Source organism: Centruroides sculpturatus, unplaced genomic scaffold, assembly GCF_000671375.1.
Source record: "Centruroides sculpturatus isolate CEXI.00-Female unplaced genomic scaffold, Cexi_2.0 scaffold1332, whole genome shotgun sequence".
NCBI classification, from domain to species: domain Eukaryota; kingdom Metazoa; phylum Arthropoda; class Arachnida; order Scorpiones; family Buthidae; genus Centruroides; species Centruroides sculpturatus.
Window position 1 is genome coordinate 182,947 of NW_019385533.1, and position 20,127 is coordinate 203,073.

General features: G+C 25.1%; 2 protein-coding genes across 6 annotated transcripts; both read right to left on the minus strand.

Moving 5' to 3' along the window:
- Positions 1 to 21: 21 nt before the first annotated feature.
- On the minus strand, positions 22 to 18,537 carry LOC111639887 (serine/threonine-protein phosphatase 6 regulatory ankyrin repeat subunit A-like). Of its 4 annotated transcripts, none has more exons than XM_023385832.1 (7): positions 18,473 to 18,537; positions 14,439 to 14,531; positions 8,254 to 8,606; positions 6,780 to 6,818; positions 5,736 to 6,076; positions 3,216 to 3,415; positions 22 to 1,369 (listed from the first exon to the last, which is right to left on the minus strand). In XM_023385832.1, the coding sequence occupies exons 2-6, from the start codon at positions 14,526 to 14,528 to the stop codon at positions 3,249 to 3,251; spliced, it is 990 nt and encodes a 329-aa protein (XP_023241600.1). In that variant the 5' UTR covers positions 14,529 to 14,531; positions 18,473 to 18,537; the 3' UTR covers positions 22 to 1,369; positions 3,216 to 3,248. The 4 variants fall into 4 exon arrangements, with proteins under 4 accessions (XP_023241600.1, XP_023241601.1, XP_023241599.1 ...); XM_023385833.1 differs by lacking the exon at positions 22 to 1,369 and adding an exon at positions 1,835 to 1,970; XM_023385831.1 differs by lacking the exon at positions 22 to 1,369 and having other exon boundaries at positions 3,077 to 3,415.
- On the minus strand, positions 11,482 to 18,504 carry LOC111639888 (ankyrin repeat domain-containing protein 10-like). Of its 2 annotated transcripts, XM_023385836.1 has the most exons (4): positions 18,281 to 18,504; positions 13,057 to 13,218; positions 12,196 to 12,287; positions 11,482 to 12,156 (listed from the first exon to the last, which is right to left on the minus strand). In XM_023385836.1, exons 1-4 carry the CDS (start codon positions 18,467 to 18,469, stop codon positions 11,964 to 11,966), a joined length of 636 nt encoding a protein of 211 aa, XP_023241604.1. In that variant the 5' UTR covers positions 18,470 to 18,504; the 3' UTR covers positions 11,482 to 11,963. The 2 variants fall into 2 exon arrangements, with proteins under 2 accessions (XP_023241604.1, XP_023241603.1); XM_023385835.1 differs by having other exon boundaries at positions 11,482 to 12,287.
- Positions 18,538 to 20,127: the final 1,590 nt, after the last annotated feature.

The window sequence follows — 20,127 nt, forward strand, 5'->3', positions numbered from 1 at the left end:
TACAGAGAACTGTAAATGAATGAAGATAAATATGGCAAGAATTGTATTCCTCGACATCTAACACAGGGTAATGCAAACAACTTGTAAAATTTTATAAATTCAAAACAATAAAATTAAGTCTTTGGTGAAAGGTACATAGAGCACTTGGACATAGATGGAGAATGGATAGAAAGTACTTATCAATATTGGGTAGAGAGACCCAACAATATGGATATGTCCATCTGAATTGTGATGCAATACACAACATTGTGACTTGTCATCTTCTTTCTAGTTATTGCCACTAACAAATGTATTCATTCCTAAGATTTGGACATTTTTTTTTTCTTCATATTTATAATTTAATTTTTATAGTTCCTATATGTTTTATTGAGAATATATTAATTATATAAAGTGACTGAATTCAAAATTAAAAACATTACAACAACACTCATTATATAACTTTTTATTTACAATAAATTAAACCAATGTGGCTTTAACTTTTTTCATGCCACTAACTAAACTAATAACATTTAATCATATAGAAAAAGCCATAATATATTTATATATTTCTACGTAACTATTAAAAAAGTTCATTTTGATAAAGGATTGCTTCCATGGGAAGCAAAACAACCCTATTTTTTAGCAGTGAATAGCATACAATAATATTCTTAGTTATGAATATTATCACAACAGCACAATACATTTGACTTCACAAATGTTTTTAAGTTATGAAATATTAAAATATACATCTATAAATAAAAAATATACTGCAACAGTAAAATGGAGATTCTTATGAAATGCATAAATCTTAAAAATTCAATTTATCACATTACAATTGTTATAAATTATTATTAAAGGTTTTAATATCCAGCAGTAGCTATTAATAAATGCAATGAATAATGCAAATCACAATCTCCTATACAAAATTGCTATTCTTCAACATCCGAAGAATTTTTATGGAATACATTTGTTTATAATCTCATATACTACTAAAAGTAATTACAAATGATAAGTACTCTACTATGAATTCAAGCTTACAAGTTTACGATAATGGCAAAGTTAACTAAAATAATTATAAATGAATCTAGGTCATTGAAAAATAAATAAACTATGCCTATCTGATATACACGTTCTTACTTCAATATATACTTACGGTATTTAAAACATTTCATTCATGCAAGTGTTTTGAAATTATTGGTCTATATCCCACATACTCTCATATAATTTTTGAATATTAGTAACAAAAATTATTTTAAATTAAAACCCCAAAGTTACTTAACTGTAAATATTTTCAGAATTCAAACAATCCAAGAACATAAATTACATTGAAAAGCTAACAGGCAGTCATAACAAATTTATGTTTTGATCTTCAGAAGAATTAATCACAAAGCTATAAAAAGAAAAATAAACAACATTATATGTAAAATATCAGTAATAGCTTGGTTTATATACATCCGTACTGTGCTTAAGTTTCAAAAAAACATACAAAATTAATTGCCTATATTCTTACACAACTTGAAAACATATCATCTACAGTGTTGGGTTGAATAGCCAATAATTAAAGTTAAAGTTAGTCAAAGTATAGTCAAAGTTAATTTCATACATTATCTTAATAATTTATTTATATAATTCAAATCTTTTTTCTTAAAAGGAATACAATTTTTAACTTTACTTTCATCAAAATTTGCCATTTAAAAAAGTTTCATCACATGTTACAATGGTTAATTATATTATAAAAGCTTGATGTTATGAAAAACAATTTGTATTAAAGTAACCATTCACATACATTTTAATATTATATTATGAAATTTTAACATGAAATATGAAAATTAATAAATATATTGTTACAAAAGCAGATAAGTAGTTACAAATTACAAAAATATAATTTTCAAGCCTAATAATAATATCCTTAAATAATATTTATATTAACTTGCACTATAATTCAATCAATATCAATTCAGAGGTTTTTATTCTTTCCCTCTTAGTGAATACTGAAAGAAATTTTTTGAAATATTTTAATATAAAATATTTGCATTTTTGCATATTTTAAATATAAATATAATTTGTTACAGCATTTATAAAAAAAAAAATTACTATAAATTTTTGATAAATATACTCATTAAGTTTTAATTATATTAACTTAATGTCTAAAAAATTTGATTGACAATACAAACTATTAGACAGAAAGTCATTTTTGTCACTAGTAAATATTTTACTGTGTTAAAATAAATAAATTTATTAAAAAATATTTATCTTCTTAATAGTTTAAAAAGTTTTGTATTTAAAAATCAATTACAAAAATTAGATTTAGATTTAATGTTTTGTTAGACAAAATTCTGTTTGCTAATATTGAATTTATCACTCATTAAATTTTAATATATTTTACATCTGTATAAACTATTCAATATTAAATAAAAATCATAAATCATGAACATATAAAGTCTCAAATAAAAGTATCAATCATGTGATTTTTATCATGTTTTAAATAATTTAACAGTTATAAATTTATTTTTAAAAAATTCTTATTAAAAATAAGGATATTCTTTATTGATTTTAACAGAATAATTAAAGATATTTTTAAGTTGTTAAGCATATGCTTAAATTTGATTTATTTTTAGTTATATTTCACTAATTTATTAATTAATGAACATAAATATAACCTGAAAACAATCCAAACTTTACATTTCAGTTTGCAGTAGATTTGTGCTTTAATTACATTATGTGTGTGTATATTATTTTACATTGTCTTTTAAAAATTGTTTTTATATTTAATAAAATACACAGTTTGAATGCTCTTGTTATTCTTTCTGATATTAGCAATAATTATTAAAAAATGTTCATATAGCAAAATTATTTGGAAATGTAAATCATATGGTAAAATTACCTTACAACGTGGTAAAATGTTATGAATATTTATGCACAGTTTAATTCTATCCATATTATTTTAGTTTGTTGTGATATTAATTAGTAACTAACATCTATATATAATAGAATATAATTAAAATATAATTTGTGAGGGTAAAAATTTGTTTTTATTTGTTACTATTCTAAACTTGCTTTAAGTTCATAATTTATTATAATTTTTGATGTTACAAAATAATACAAAACATAAAAATTGTGTGTATTTATCAAAATACTCATTAAAATTCAGAAAATTTAATTAAAAGAAATGTGATGAGAATTCAGCAAATAACTGATATAATATATATATTTTTTATAATGATATATATTATTACCTTTCTTAACATTATAATATACTGAAGAGTATTTTAAATATAGTGACCAAAACAACGAGGTACATGTCTATTAATGTCATGAAGCATTTGAATTCCAAATGAACTTTGATGCTGAACAATACATGGTATCATTGGTTCCTCAGAAGGTATACCAGAAGTACTATTACAAAGCACTGATGGATTGGAATAGAGTTCAGATTCTATTGAAAGAAAAATAATGCAATCACTTATGATATAACATATGTTTTATTATGTAAAAATCAAAAAATTTATCACTAAAATTCTACATTTAATGTGTTTGAGAATCATACAAGTTTTTTAATTTATACTTTTTAAATATAAAAAATTTAAGAATTTAAATGTTATTAAATATAACTTATACAAAAAATAACTACATTAATACCATATAATTATTAAATATTAATTATTTTTCTTTGATTTCCACAAAACTATAGAATATGGAAATTTCTCAGAAATGTAGTAAGAATAAGAATTTCTTTAACAATTAATCTACAGAAAAAAGTGAAAAATATTGAATTTTTAAATATAAACATTTAATATTTTATGTATAATTTGAATTGATCATTTAGAAAAAAAAAATACTATTTGAATTTCCTATATTAATTAACATATAAGATATTATAAACTTGCAATTCCTAAATAATGATGATATAGCTATAAATTATAACTCTCATGAATTCAGCATACAAATTTAAATTAATCTGCTTAAAAAAGTTTAACAAAATGAAATCATTTTCATCTCTGATGAGAAATCTTCTCAAATCTATGCAAGCTATTAATCATAAATATTACAATAATTAAGCACACAGTAATTACTGAATTGATAAATGAGGAGCTTTAATGAAGCACATTCAATGGGCTTTTTTTGTTAGTATCAATGATTTATTTGCTAAAAAGTTAAAACAAACAACTGTAGTTTTAAATTCTCTTTGTTTTAACACCTTTCTATAATTTACTATATAAACAGATGTTATAGCCTATTAGTAGAAAATGCTGAAGAGTATCTGTACTATTTTGTTTGTGTTTTTCTACATATAAGTATATGTAGTAAATTTAGTAATATGTAGTAAATTAACAAAAGTATATGTTCTTGTAAATTTTGCATGTGACCAACATATTACTTGTTCGAATTGTATTCAGTGTGCACGTATGGTCCTGTGCTCATAAGAGTAGAAACAATATCACAATAGATGCTTTCAAATCATCCCATAATCAAAATATTAACAAGTAATGTCAAAGACAAAAATATTCACACTATAGGGAATAAACGGAAGAAAAAAATATTTGTACTGAAACAAAACCTGTACTTAGAAATCATGTTTTTACTATAAACATATTATTCTGCATAGTCCAAGAAATTATATAAATTTTATTTGCATATTGCTCTTTTAAATATTGCTAAAAATATATTCACATGCAAACTTTTTAATCTACATTATATTGTTTGAATTTCACAACACTCCTTTTTAAGTTATTAAAAAAAATATATAAACATTTTCCAACTCTTTACACTTCAAATATATGCACTCATATCACTCATGATGCTATATCATAAATAAACAAGATAAATATACACAATCAAATTACCATTAGTATTAGATAAATATATTATTCCAATTATTGTTCTTGTGTGTTTGCAGCAATTAATCTATGTAAGAAAATTAATTAACTAAACTACTTTTAAATAATTAGACCATGTAAAAAAAATCCAGCGAGTTGCATTACTTTCCTGGTAGTAAAGTTAAAATTGTAGAGGGCACCAACGGTTATGAAATTTTATTTAAAACTTTTAATATTATGAATTATTATAAATTGGTAAAAAGCTTAATTTTCAGAGTGAAGATGAGTTTTATAAAAAATTGTAAATGCTAACAAGTAAAATCTTCAATTAAGTGTGATCCCACTCAAGATAAGACACACAATCCTCTCTGTCTTCCCACTGTCCTTTATCTTTAACTGCCAAAATTTAATAGTATAAACACTATTAATCCCACACCTTCTTGCAATATTTCAGAAAGTTTTGACAAAATGTACAGGAGTTGTTAAGCTTCAAAGTAAGTGAAGAAAATCATGCCCCTCACACACATTGATATGCATACATATTGAAAAAAAATTCAACATTTTTGCATTTCTTGATGTTTCAAGATCCCAAGTCCAAAAATGTAAAAATCTTGGGGAGATCAGTTTTCTTGGCCAATCATCAAACATTTCCTCTGTTATATATAACAGTCAGGAAAGTAAAAGTAATATATGAGTAATAGTTTAATTATTACACAAAAATGTATACTAGGTGATCAAAAATACTTGAAATTGCTAGTAGTCGTAATAGCAGTGTGAGAGGTTTGGTGATACTGCAAGTCCAAGTTGGAAATGCTAAGAGCTGGACATAACTGTTGCACCATTGGTTCATAGCATTGCCAAACTTTTTATGCCATTTTTGAATTTGAGAACATGTATAACAAATTATATTTAATAAAAGACAGACAATAAATCACTTACCATTTAGTTTTTTTCTTTTTGAAATTTCTGAATCATCTTCAGTAAATGATCTTTTCCTACTGTTTTTTATATTTTGCGAAGAAATTTCATACTGCATATTGGAACAGTCTTTTTCTACTGAATTTATATCATTATTTATAGATTTAATTTCTGACAGAATAGAAAGCGGCAAATGAAATTCAGCAGTAAAATTTTTCATCACAGTTTGCAAGATGTTTTCTGCATCTGTCAAATTTTTTGTAGCAATGCATTCATTAATCTTGTCCATTAATACTGTTAAAATGGAATTACCACATACTGTTGCTAATTCACTAGGACTCTGATCATTAATATTATGCAACCTGTCAAGATAAAAATGAAAGTAAAGTATTATTTATTAATCTTTTAAACTTAAATTTTTTTTTTATTTTTAAAATTATCTTATTAACATTTTAATTATGGTAGAAAAGGCTTATCATTTTACATTTAAAAGCCCAAAGAAAATGATAAAAAGTAATGACTTTATTAGTTAGTTTTAGTCTTTATTTCTGTACCATAAACATTTCATTAAAATTAAAAATAAATATCAAATATTTAAATGTAATAAAAGAGTTTGTAAAATTAACAATTTTTTTTTTCAGTAAGATATGTAAGATCTTACTGAAAAGTGCTCATTAATCTAAAAGTTCTTATTTCGATATAGTGTAAATAATATTAAGGAATTCCTATACTTATAAAAAATATTCTTGAATTATTTAAAATTTAATTAATATGAAGAGGTACTTAGCTAACTTAAAGTCATTTATAACATTTCTCTATAACATTTCACAAGAAAATTTTAAATGTTTTAAAAAATTTAAATATATAAAATGTTGAATGTTTTGAAATTTTTGATCTACACATTTAAACAGAACTTTTAATTAATGCCAAAAGACAGTTAATGTGTATAATATACAAATATTTAAAAAAAATTATACTGGTACTTTTTTATTTCAGTTTTGTTTCATCATAAAATTTACATCTAAAATTTATCTTATATTCAATAAACAAACAAATTTACATAACTTTTCCTCTAGAAATTCTGGGTCTTTGTAGTAGAAAAATCTAACAAGGAGAATTGAAAGTCATACATTAAAAAGTCTTGAAAGGACACACATTAAACAACTCTGAAAAATTTTTATTTACAATTTTTTAGCAGTATTTTCTTTTTCTATAATTGTTTTAAAAAGTTGATAATAGTGTAAAGATAGTTTTCTATTACACCAAAATAATTACAAAAATTTTCTGATAATACATCAAAAAAACTTTTAATGTTCTTAGTAAGCATTTAATATATATTATAACAACAATATTTTATAATTAGTCAAATATTTCCATTAATTATTTTATTTATATTCATTGACTGTACAGTACTTTGTTTATATCTGCTTACTACAATCAAAATTTGAACAATAATCGAAATATAACAGAATAATGTAACAAGTCCACTATTCAATCACCCACTATTAATTTAATTTAGGCTATCATATTTCAAAAAAAAAATTATCACTTTAATTTTCATTTTTGTTTTAATTCGATGCTATTTTATATTGTATTTTTATAACTACTCTGATTCTACCAAGGTTTTCTTGAAATATTAAATTATTGTGTAAGAATTAGAATGCCCAGTATTAGAAGTATTAGTTTCATAATATGTATGTAGAAGGTATGTCCCAAAAGAAGTGTACTTATTTAATAAAAAATTTAATAGACTTACATAAAAGGTACAAATTATCCCTTTCAAAATTCTAATGGTGAAAAGTCACAACATTTTTTCCACTTATCATATCAGTGCTGGAAATCACCTGTAAGGATTTTTTAGTATATTGGTCATACTTTTTTGGATATTGTCCAATCCCATAACAATGACCTTTCATCTTGGATTTCAATTTGAGTAAGAGATTAAAAAAGTCACACAGTATCAAATCTGAACTGCAGAGATTATGGAACTAAGTGTTTTTGGCTAAAAACTTTTGAACTGACTGTGCAATGTGACAGGCATGTTGTCATTGTGTAGCTTCCACTCATCTGCAATATCCTTTCAGACATACTGGATCTGTTTTCCAAAGGCATTGCATTTTATATTAATTCAATCATACAAAGATATACATTTCCAAATAAATAACAACAGATATGCAACATGATGCTATAGTGCAAAGTTAAACATAAGAATTTTTGTACAATTACTTTTGAGACATATCTCATAAGTTTATGTAAATTATGAAATAAATTTTAATTATAAGAGCATTAGAATTAGTTGTATAGTATGCTTGTATATTATTTATTCTTGTTATAAAATGAGGAACTAATAATAATAATAAAACATACAGATTGTAATTCATAGTTTATAATTTCACTGATTGTTCAATAAGAATTAAACTATTCGGGGATACAACATACCTTTCCAACTATAGGGCTATTTCATATGGCATTAAAAACTTCTCATATAGATCTTAAAAATTAATGTATCTTAAATTCATATTATCAAATTTTCCAATACCTTATATCAGCATTTTTTAATAATAAAATTGCAGCACATTCTATGCTTCCACTTCTAATAGCTTTATGCAAAGCAGTTTCTCCCAGTGAATCCTGATTATTTTCATCAGCACCAGCCTGTAATAACCAAAGCAAACAATGTGATTGACATGCTAAAGCTGATATATGAAGAGGAGTTTGCAAATTTCTTGAGGATTTGATATCAATACTTGTATTAGAAGGAAGATAGGATGCTAATTTCTGGAGACAATCCAATTTACCAAAACGACATGCCCAATGGAAAGGAGTCCAACTGTGAAAACAATCTTCGGTTTGTACGGAATAACGAACGCAAGTAATTAAATATTCTATCATTTCTATGTCACCGTCCCTACAACAGCGATGTAAGGGATAATTACACCTCAAAACATTCTTGTTATATTCACTCCAAACGTTAGTATCCATGATGTTTCCCTTACACCTTCTCCACTAGATAATGGCAAACCGCCAAATGTTGGCCAGCAAATCCAGCCATCTGATTGGTCGATATTTAATATTTAGTTCTAAATACAATGGTGTCAAAAATGCGGACATCAAAAATTGGCTATTAACTCCTTTCAATGGTAACTTCATTGTTGATGTTCTAATATCCTTGCAGAATTTTTTAATTTTGAGGTTATAATTAGCATATTTTTGTTTCAATATAACAATTCTGTAAATTACATTTTGAATCTTTATAAGCATTCCTACATTTCTTATAAATTACTGGCTTGAACTTGATTTACGGTGTATTTGGAGTTTACAGTATTTAAAATGCTTATTTACATGTATATTTGAAAATCCGAATGGGTCTAGTCCCAATTAGTCTTGATTTTCAATTCTTCACTGTATTTAATTGAGAATAATTTCAAATATTATCAATCTTTCAGAACAAATTTATGTAATGTAGAATATATTTTATAAAACATACAATTATAAACTATAGAAGTTCTTAATTTTTATTTGGATAAAAGAAATGATTTTTTTTAACACAGTTCAATTTATAAGTTAGAGAGAGAGAGAGAGAGAGATTTTGCAAAGACTGTAAAAATACAGTTTACGTATTGATGAATCTGCATAACAAAATAGATTCCTTAAGAATTAAATCAAATGATAAAAGTCACACTTATAAGTTTAATACATAGCATTTGATAAAAGTCTGGTTTTCTTCAGAAACAATCCAAAAATTTTGAATTAGACTATCAAGTTATTTATAGCAATAAAAAAAAAAACACCATTTCATGTTACAATCTAAGTAATGTTATGCAATGTTGTGAAATGTTAAATTTAACATAAACTTTGAATTGTTAGAATTTCTTTACTTGACAAACTGATTTGTTAATTTGACAAAATGTAAGAACATTCTTAAATATTCTTTACACAAAACTTTACACTTTACATTCATTATTCAATTAAACATTCTTTTTCGCAAAAATACTATTAGAAATACTAATTTAAGTTTATTAATAGATTTTTCATGTGAATTGATGACAAGAGACAAATAGAACCTAGCATTGTTTCCAAAAATAATGCACCCTGCCTCACTTCAGTTTCTTTATTCATGGTTCTTTCTGAATGACGGATAAATGGTGGATTGAAAGCAGTAGAGAAATGCTCAGCTTTCAGGAATTCTAAATTTAGATATAGAGGAGTTCTTATATAAATAGATATATAATAAAGAATTACGTAAAAATAATTGTCTATGATAATTAAAGTGGGAAATTTTTTTTCTTATCTGCAAAAGAATCATTACATCTAGATCAAGCTTATTAATGCTTTACACTGTCATCAATCAAAATTAAATGACAGAGGCAGGAGGAAAATGAATATATTTTCATATATCTCTTTGTAAAAAGATACAGAATATAATTATAATTAATAAAATTTAAGCTATAACAACTGCCCTATGACACTGGGTTATATATTGGCTATAATAATATGGCGTACAATTGTAATGTATTGGGTTTGCTAAAGATGTTTATATTTTTATTAAAGTTTGTTTAAAATAAAACTGTTTCCTAGAATTATACTACAATTCTTTTCTAGAAATCTTACATAAATATTTAAAAATTATAAAATGTAAAACAATTTGTGTACAAAATTAAGTTTACACAATAACATTTCAATATTTAATAAATGGGAGATTAATGTTTCATTCTTTCCATCAGTGGTAATCAAGCTTTCTGACCTTACAGACCACTAAAATAACAATTTTGAAAGTTGATCACTATCATGAATTTTTTAAATACAAATATCTATAGAATAATGATCATAAAAGTTCCATTTCATTTTACTTTACTTTATTAATACGAAATCTACTTGTTTAATTATAAGAAATTAGCATGAAGTTTGTTGCTGATTGTTTGAAATAAGTTTATGGATTCTTGGCTCTTTTCTATAAAGGACGACAATCACACTCTCAACGTTATTTATTGTTGATTGGGCAATTAAAAAAATCGTAGACCTATAAATTCCTACTGTTGTCTGTCCTTTAATCTCGAGAACAGAGTTAGATAGATGAAAGCCGAGGTTATATATGGAAAGATTTGGCGCAGAAGGCCCAATTAACTATAAACAAACTTCTGATGCAAACTGGATGTCATGTTATTTCAATTCAAAAATTTTCCCTGTAACGAACAGATGGCGACATGACTCTGTTGCTAACAAGAAAAAAAAAAAATANAGATATTTTTAAGTTGTTAAGCATATGCTTAAATTTGATTTATTTTTAGTTATATTTCACTAATTTATTAATTAATGAACATAAATATAACCTGAAAACAATCCAAACTTTACATTTCAGTTTGCAGTAGATTTGTGCTTTAATTACATTATGTGTGTGTATATTATTTTACATTGTCTTTTAAAAATTGTTTTTATATTTAATAAAATACACAGTTTGAATGCTCTTGTTATTCTTTCTGATATTAGCAATAATTATTAAAAAATGTTCATATAGCAAAATTATTTGGAAATGTAAATCATATGGTAAAATTACCTTACAACGTGGTAAAATGTTATGAATATTTATGCACAGTTTAATTCTATCCATATTATTTTAGTTTGTTGTGATATTAATTAGTAACTAACATCTATATATAATAGAATATAATTAAAATATAATTTGTGAGGGTAAAAATTTGTTTTTATTTGTTACTATTCTAAACTTGCTTTAAGTTCATAATTTATTATAATTTTTGATGTTACAAAATAATACAAAACATAAAAATTGTGTGTATTTATCAAAATACTCATTAAAATTCAGAAAATTTAATTAAAAGAAATGTGATGAGAATTCAGCAAATAACTGATATAATATATATATTTTTTATAATGATATATATTATTACCTTTCTTAACATTATAATATACTGAAAAGTATTTTAAATATAGTGACCGAAACAACGAGGTACATGTCTATTAATGTCATGAAGCATTTGAATTCCAAATGAACTTTGATGCTGAACAATACATGGTATCATTGGTTCTTCAGAAGGTATACCAGAAGTACTATTACAAAGCACTGATGGATTGGAATAAAGTTCAGATTCATTTAGTTTTTTTCTTTTTGAAATTTCTGAATCATCTTCAGTAAATGATCTTTTCCTACTATTTTTTATATTTTGCGAAGAAATTTCATACTGCATATTGGAACAGTCTTTTTCTACTGAATTTATATCATTATTTATCGATTTAATTTCTGACAGAATAGAAAGCGGCAAATGAAGCAGTAAAATTTTTCATCACAGTTTGCAAGATGTTTTCTGCATCTGTCAAATTTTTTGTAGCAATGCATTCATTAATTTTGTCCATTAATACTGTTAAAATGGAATTACCACATACTGTTGCTAATTCAATAGGACTCTGATCATTAATATTATGCAACTTTTCCTCTAGAAATTCTGGGTCTTTGTAGTAGAAAAATCTTATATCAGCATTTTTTAATAATAAAATTGCAGCACATTCTATGCTTCCACTTCTAATAGCTTTATGCAAAGCAGTTTCTCCCAGTGAATCCTAAAATAAAAGTAATTATATTCCAAAAGTTAAAAAATAAAAATTATTCAATTTTTAACCATTATTTTTAAATATTAAATTATTATTTATATTCATAAACAAATAATATAATATTTTTTAAATTGCTTTTTTGCTTGCCTTACAGATATCTAATTTTTATTTTTTAGTTACAATTTATGAATGAAAATGCCCCATTATTATCTGAAACTTTTTAATTTTTGTAATATTTTATTTATGTAACTGTAATAACCACTCAATAGGGCAGAATAAAAAAGTCATTAAGAATACAAACATTGCTAAACTCGATATATAATATAGCTAAATACCAACCGAATGCCGAAAATCTATCAAGCTAGTTTAAGGCTAATTACTAAATGAATATCTAGAGCCAAATTGGTTACGTAATTCATTTAGTAATTAGCCTTAAACTAGCCCGATAGATTTTCGGCATTCAGTTGGTATTTAGCTATAAGTCATTAAGAATTTTTGCATAAAGAAATTCTTTTTGCTCAACATTATATATATATACAACTTAAAAAAGAAAGATTAAACCTGTTAGATTTGTAACACCCACCCCATATTTGTAAGTGAATTTATCAGATATCAATATCATTAGCAATTATAGGTTAATATCAAGTATTTTATTTCATTAAGAAATCTAGATGCATGATATTACATTACCCAATATCAAGAAAAATTTTCTTTGTATACACATTATCTTATATTTAATTTAATATAAAGAATTAATTAACAATGACAAATAATGTACCTGATTATTTGCATCAGCACCAGCCTGTAATAACCAAAGCAAACAATGTGATTGACATGCTAATGCTGATATATGAAGAGGAGTTTGCAAATTTCTTGAGGATTTGATATCAATACTTGTATTAGAAGGAAGATAGGATGCTAATTTCTGGAGACAATCCAACTAAAAAAATAAAAATAGTAGTAATTTATTGTTATGATTTAAAAAATACAATCAATTATATATATTCAAAAATGTAGGCCAAGCAAGTAAGTTAAAATAGTTTAATTGCCTTAAAAATGAGCACAAAATTTTTTATTGGTTTATTTATAATTTCAAGTAGGAATTTATTTAAGTGGAAAAATTATTATTTGCATGATAAAATATAAGCATTCCTTATCGTATTCATTGTATGAATATGTTTACTCTACTATAAATAGATTGTAAACTTTAAATTAAAACTAATAATAGTGTAAAGAAATTGGATCATATTTCAGGAAGTTTATTAAGATTGTAATATCTGAACAGACAATGCCATTATTATTAAAACACAAAAAACATATATAACAGTGAAGTGCCAAAAATCCAGACTAGTTGGAGTCGCACCTCATCCAGATTTTTATATATGTGTAAATTAGCATTTTAACCACTGTAAACTCCAAATTCACAGTAAATCAAGTTTAGATACTTTAAGTTCAAACCAGTATTTCACAAGGAATGTTACAAAGATTCAATATATAATTTTCAAAATCATTATGTTTAAACAAAGACAATTCATTAATTATATCACTTTAAAAACTCTGAATTCTAAATCAATGTTACAACATTAATAAGTCCAAAAAAACAACAACAACAAAGTTACCATTGAAAGAAGTTACTATCCATCTTTTAATGTATTTTTTCAATTTTAAAAAAGTCGTATTTAAATTTTAATAAGAAAAAAATGGAAACTATGAATGACAGTTGAAAGAGGAAGTGGAAGAGAATGAACAGATTTGAAAGAGGAGGAGAAGGATGGAGAGATAATATTTAAACTATTTGACTGTATAATGAAAATATTCTCCTAAATAAAAAGAAATATTAGCTAACTTCTGCAAACTGTTTATTGGTTAATTAATTAAATGAAAAAAATTAAGTTAAAACTAATATTATGTAATGTATGCTTTTATTAAGACTGATTTTGTGCTTATTTTAAGAAACTGCAGAAAGATAATATTCTACTAACAACATTCAAACAAACATTGTACCACAAACTTTTCTTAGAAAAGCTGAGCAAAACTAAAGTATATTTGGAAAATTATAATTATACTTTGGATAAAAAAAGATGTTTGTTTCTTATGATCTGACTTCTTAAAATCATTTAATTAATAATAAAAAAAGGAACATAAAANATATTCTATCATTTCTACGTCACCGTCCCTACAACAGCGATGTAAGGGATATTTACACCTCAAAACATTCTCGTTATATTCACTCCAAACGTTAGTATCCATGATGTTTCGAGACAATCCAACTAAAAAAATAAAAATAGTAGTAATTTATTGTTATGATTTAAAAAATACAATCAATTATATATATTCAAAAATGTAGGCCAAGCAAGTAAGTTAAAATAGTTTAATTGCCTTAAAAATGAGCACAAAATTTTTTATTGGTTTATTTATAATTTCAAGTAGGAATTTATTTAAGTGGAAAAATTATTATTTGCATGATAAAATATAAGCATTCCTTATCGTATTCATTGTATGAATATGTTTACTCTACTATAAATAGATTGTAAACTTTAAATTAAAACTAATAATAGTGTAAAGAAATTGGATCATATTTCAGGAAGTTTATTAAGATTGTAATATCTGAACAGACAATGCCATTATTATTAAAACACAAAAAACATATATAACAGTGAAGTGCCAAAAATCCAGACTAGTTGGAGTCGCACCTCATCCAGATTTTTATATATGTGTAAATTAGCATTTTAACCACTGTAAACTCCAAATTCACAGTAAATCAAGTTTAGATACTTTAAGTTCAAACCAGTATTTCACAAGGAATGTTACAAAGATTCAATATATAATTTTCAAAATCATTATGTTTAAACAAAGACAATTCATTAATTATATCACTTTAAAAACTCTGAATTCTAAATCAATGTTACAACATTAATAAGTCCAAAAAAACAACAACAACAAAGTTACCATTGAAAGAAGTTACTATCCATCTTTTAATGTATTTTTTCAATTTTAAAAAAGTCGTATTTAAATTTTAATAAGAAAAAAATGGAAACTATGAATGACAGTTGAAAGAGGAAGTGGAAGAGAATGAACAGATTTGAAAGAGGAGGAGAAGGATGGAGAGATAATATTTAAACTATTTGACTGTATAATGAAAATATTCTCCTAAATAAAAAGAAATATTAGCTAACTTCTGCAAACTGTTTATTGGTTAATTAATTAAATGAAAAAAATTAAGTTAAAACTAATATTATGTAATGTATGCTTTTATTAAGACTGATTTTGTGCTTATTTTAAGAAACTGCAGAAAGATAATATTCTACTAACAACATTCAAACAAACATTGTACCACAAACTTTTCTTAGAAAAGCTGAGCAAAACTAAAGTATATTTGGAAAATTATAATTATACTTTGGATAAAAAAAGATGTTTGTTTCTTATGATCTGACTTCTTAAAATCATTTAATTAATAATAAAAAAAGAACATAAAAATCACAATTGTAAATTCATCTCTGTAATCCAAAAACACTTTGGTAGACGTATCTTACAGCAAAGTGTGTTTTTGGATTACAGAGACGAATTTACAATTGTAATATAATATACAGCAAGCCGTTTATATAACATAAAAATCAATTAACAAATTTTATGTTCAATATTGAATTTCTAGAGAAAATTTTCTTAAAATCATCATTATATTCAGAATCAATAACTGGATTTGTTGAGAAAACAGATGCAATAAAAAAATAATATTATTTATAATAAAAATTTAACTATTGAATTATCTGCTATACATTTATCTAATCTTAAAAACATATATTGATAAAACTTATTAGGATTTTTCCCACAATATTCATTTAAATATAATATTTAAAATTAAAAATTAAAGATTTAACTAAGTGCCAAGCATGGACATCTGCAGAAAGGGAAGACGAGACACTTTCCTACTCTGGGATCCAGTAAAAATTTCTATAAATTATAATCATAAAAGTGATTGAGATGTACTGTACAACTTTACACTCTCGGCCATGGAATGCTTTGATACAATACTGTATTCGATTATCTACTTATGGAAAAAAAAACCAAAAAATTAAATAATTAAAAACTTATTGACGTAATTACCTTCAAGCTTTGCCACCCCTGGAAAATTTTCCATGGACACCCACAGTGTCAGATTATTAATAATACTCAATGCTGTTCCATTCACTTCTATTCTTATGAAAATTTTTTAATAATTAATTAAATTTCGATCAAACTTATTCACGATACAATTAAAATTCAATCTCGGCATTTTGTTATTACTATATGTTAACAAATCCCATCACTATAAATTTAAGATAAATTTTATTTATAGCATGTAATTTTATACTGTAAGAAGCATATAATTTGAAGATTAGTTATGTTTACAGTTCTGTAAAACATAAAAAAATCAATGTTTATTTAAAATTGTTTTATTTATGAGCTCTATTTATTTACATTACAGATATTATTTATGTTTAAATATTTTAACATATTTCAAGAACATATTTTTTTTATCAGATTTTTTTTTATATTTGCTTGAAACTTAAAATAATTACATTTTTTATTAATATATAAGATTAACATTATAAAAATAATTTTAATTAATTACTTTCCTGCATTAATCTTAGAAGATAATTAATTAATTAATTTTGTTTTTAATGTTAAAGTCCAAGATTATAAACTATTGGATTTTTGGTTTTATCGGCATGTTCTTTTTACCGATTTTCATTAAATCAAATCTAAGAATTTAAAACGCAGACTGCACTTTTGATTTTGTAATGCCTGGTGGCTGGCGGAAAGGTGCATAAAGTACCATTGCTTGTACTGTAAATTTAATTTTTATGAACTATAATTTATTTAGAATTTATACTTTAAAATGATCAGAAAATTATAAATATATAAAAAAAAGTTTCTCATAACTTATTTAAAGGAACAAAACAAAAAATCTGGAAAAATTTTTTGCTAATTTTTTATTAATTTGCATTTTTTTTACATTAGTTTTATCCAGAAATTATTCATTTATAATCCTGACTTGAAATTTCTCTATCCTTTTTATTTTATTTTATTTATTTGAACTTAAAAAAGTTTTGTAAGCATGAAAGTTTTTTACACACCATTAAATTTTTTAGAATAATATATAAAGTATTTCCTAAATATTGTTTATTTATATGTCAAAGTATAAAGACACGTGTTTAGCGCATAGCAACAACACCTACGTTAAACGTGTAATTCAACTACCTCTATTGAAGGCCACAGTGGAAATTTCCATTGAGAAAATAGTTACATTCGTAACAGATATTTTAAGATACTTATTTTTCTCACTCGTCTTATTATTTTTCCGTCAGATAATTTATTTTCGTCCTTTTTATACGTAAATACACCGCATTTATTCGACGAAACAACGTTAAAATCGTTTCGTTTGAGCGTATTTTTTAATGTAACTCCTGAAAAATTAAATAAAATTTAACTTATTTTACCGAATAGTTTGTATGTTTATACGAGTCTGATATTTAATTTTGGAGTGGAAACAGTTATTTGTACTGTTTTAACACAGGAAATACGTCAAACTCGTGTGCTTTATCGTTTATTATTTGAGAAAATGGAGCATAAATGTATAAATAGATGTGTTCGTAGGTGTATTTTACTGTGGTGTATTATACACACATGCACCATTGTTTTGTTTCAGTAACACGTCACTAATGGTAACCATTGTTTGTTCCAGTAATTATCACGTCACTAATACGTCACTAATAGTTACCATCGCTTTGTTTTATTAACACATCAATAATACGTCATTAAAGTGGCCATTCTGTTTCAGTAACACGTCACTAATGGTCACCATTGTTTTATTTCGATAACACGTCACAAATGGTAACCACTGTTTTGTTTCACTAAAACGTCACTAATACGTCACCGATACGTCACCAATCGATATAATAGCGTTATATAACGGTCGAATATGCGATAAAATCATAAAATATTCAAAAATTTGAACTTACTTTACCGAAACGACATGCCCAATGGAAAGGAGTCCAACTGTGAAAACAATCTTCGGTTTGTACGGAATAACGAACGCAAGTAATTAAATATTCTATCATTTCTACGTCACCGTCCCTACAACAGCGATGTAAGGGATATTTACACCTCAAAACATTCTCGTTATATTCACTCCAAATGTTAGTATCCATGATGTTTCCCTTACACCTTCTCCACTAGATAATGGCAAACCGCCAAATGTCGGCCGGCAAATCCAGCCATCTGATTGGTCGATTTACCTCTATCGTCTGCTACTCAAATAAATATACTCGTTCCCAGTCACTTCGAAATTTTATGTAACTCTCAAGCCGATGCTTTTTACGTAATAAAAAAAGAAAAAATAATGAAAATAAATTCGTAATGTTTAAAATGTAATTATATTAATGGATAGAATGTTCGGTAATTTAATAAAATACATAGAAAATGCGAATAGGATGAAAGTTAATTTATTAGGAATAATTTAAATCGTTTATTAGAAAAGATAGAGAGAGGAAGAAAATATTTGAAATTTCTCAATCTTTCTATCTTTTAAAATTTATTTCCAGTGTTTGTTTTTACTTATAATTTCTATCAAATATTGTCGATTTTCTATTTTTAATAATACATTTATTTTTAAGTAATTTAAATTTATAATAGGAGCAATGAAGAAATGCGCCTTAACCGATCGAATATGACTGTCCGTAAAAGTAAAAAAAAAAAAAAAGTACATCGGGTCGTTGACTTGATATATATCAAATAGGACAGTGAGAAAACGTAATATTCCTTATTTGGATGTTATGCTTTGTAGTTCGCACACGCAAACTCTCGACTAAATGAACCGATAAGTCACACAAAATTATTTCCTTAATCGTATTTAATAAGTACAGTACAGTCACGGATTGAAGCGGGCAGTCGTAAAGCGGGGTTCTTACTGTATATCATCAAATTCGATATTTTTTTATGTTTAATTGCTTAATAATTCTACAAAAATATCGTAAAAATAGCTGTAAAATTTTTAAAACATTTTTAAAAATCGAATAGTTGTTTACTACACCAATTTTCTTATTACGCACTAAACCAAAGGTGTCCATACAAAAGGTTTGTCTTATGCACTCGCTTATAAATCATACGTAAGATGTAGTGGTGTATTATCCTATGGACATGAAGATTGATTTGGCAAAACAATCTTTTATAAGAAAATATTTCCCCGAAGAAAAATGTCTGAAGTCAACACTATATATGGGGGCTCCCTAATTCAAATTTGCCTGGGACCGTGAAGCTATAACTCTCTATTGATGTTAAGTAGTATATAAGTAAACATCTTTTAACCGAATAAACAAACAATTGCTTTCTTCTCACTTATATTAACCCGCTCAATATTATATGCACACGCATAAGTGTGCTCTTGAGGTGTTATGTGCTTTGTGCAGAAGCTGTGTCTTGTTTTATTATAATTAAACTTAGAAATATGGTAAATAAATATCCGAGCGACAATTTTTTTCAAAAATTAAATAATTCGGTTACTAGACTATAAAAAGTAAACCCCGATTTACGACCTCTAGTAATGTAACACCCTTTTACAACTGGTATAAATGTTCTCTTATGATTATTTAAATAATGTTATAGCACATATTATCAGTTATGTAACAGAATTAAAATGGCTATTTTAAATTACGGTATCTCTTCGGTTTTACCGACGTAGCAGGTTTCTATAAAACCGTCGTAAACCGGAGTTTTAACTAAACGGTCGATGAATAAACTCATCCTAAGCGTGAAAAAAAATGTCCTTTATAGTAACAGTTTTGTACAGGAAATTTACGTTTTTAAGGAA

Bases quoted from the DNA above. Each gene is read 5' to 3' on its own strand.
- LOC111639887 (XM_023385832.1), bottom strand. From the start codon at position 14,528: ATGGATACTAACGTTTGGAGTGAATATAACGAGAATGTTTTGAGGTGT. The intron at 8,607-14,438 runs ATGATAGAATAT...GGTGACATAGAA, and splicing joins GTAGGGACGGTGACGTAGAA to ATGATAGAATATTTAATTAC. The intron at 3,416-5,735 runs GTAAGTGATTTA...TTCTTTCAATAG, and splicing joins AAAAAGAAAAAAACTAAATG to AATCTGAACTCTATTCCAAT.
- LOC111639888 (XM_023385835.1), bottom strand. From the start codon at position 18,469: ATGGATACTAACATTTGGAGTGAATATAACGAGAATGTTTTGAGGTGT. The intron at 13,219-18,280 runs GTAAGTTCAAAT...TTATTTTTTTAG, and splicing joins GGGCATGTCGTTTCGGTAAA to TTGGATTGTCTCCAGAAATT. The intron at 12,288-13,056 runs GTACATTATTTG...CTTTTATTTTAG, and splicing joins GTGCTGATGCAAATAATCAG to GATTCACTGGGAGAAACTGC.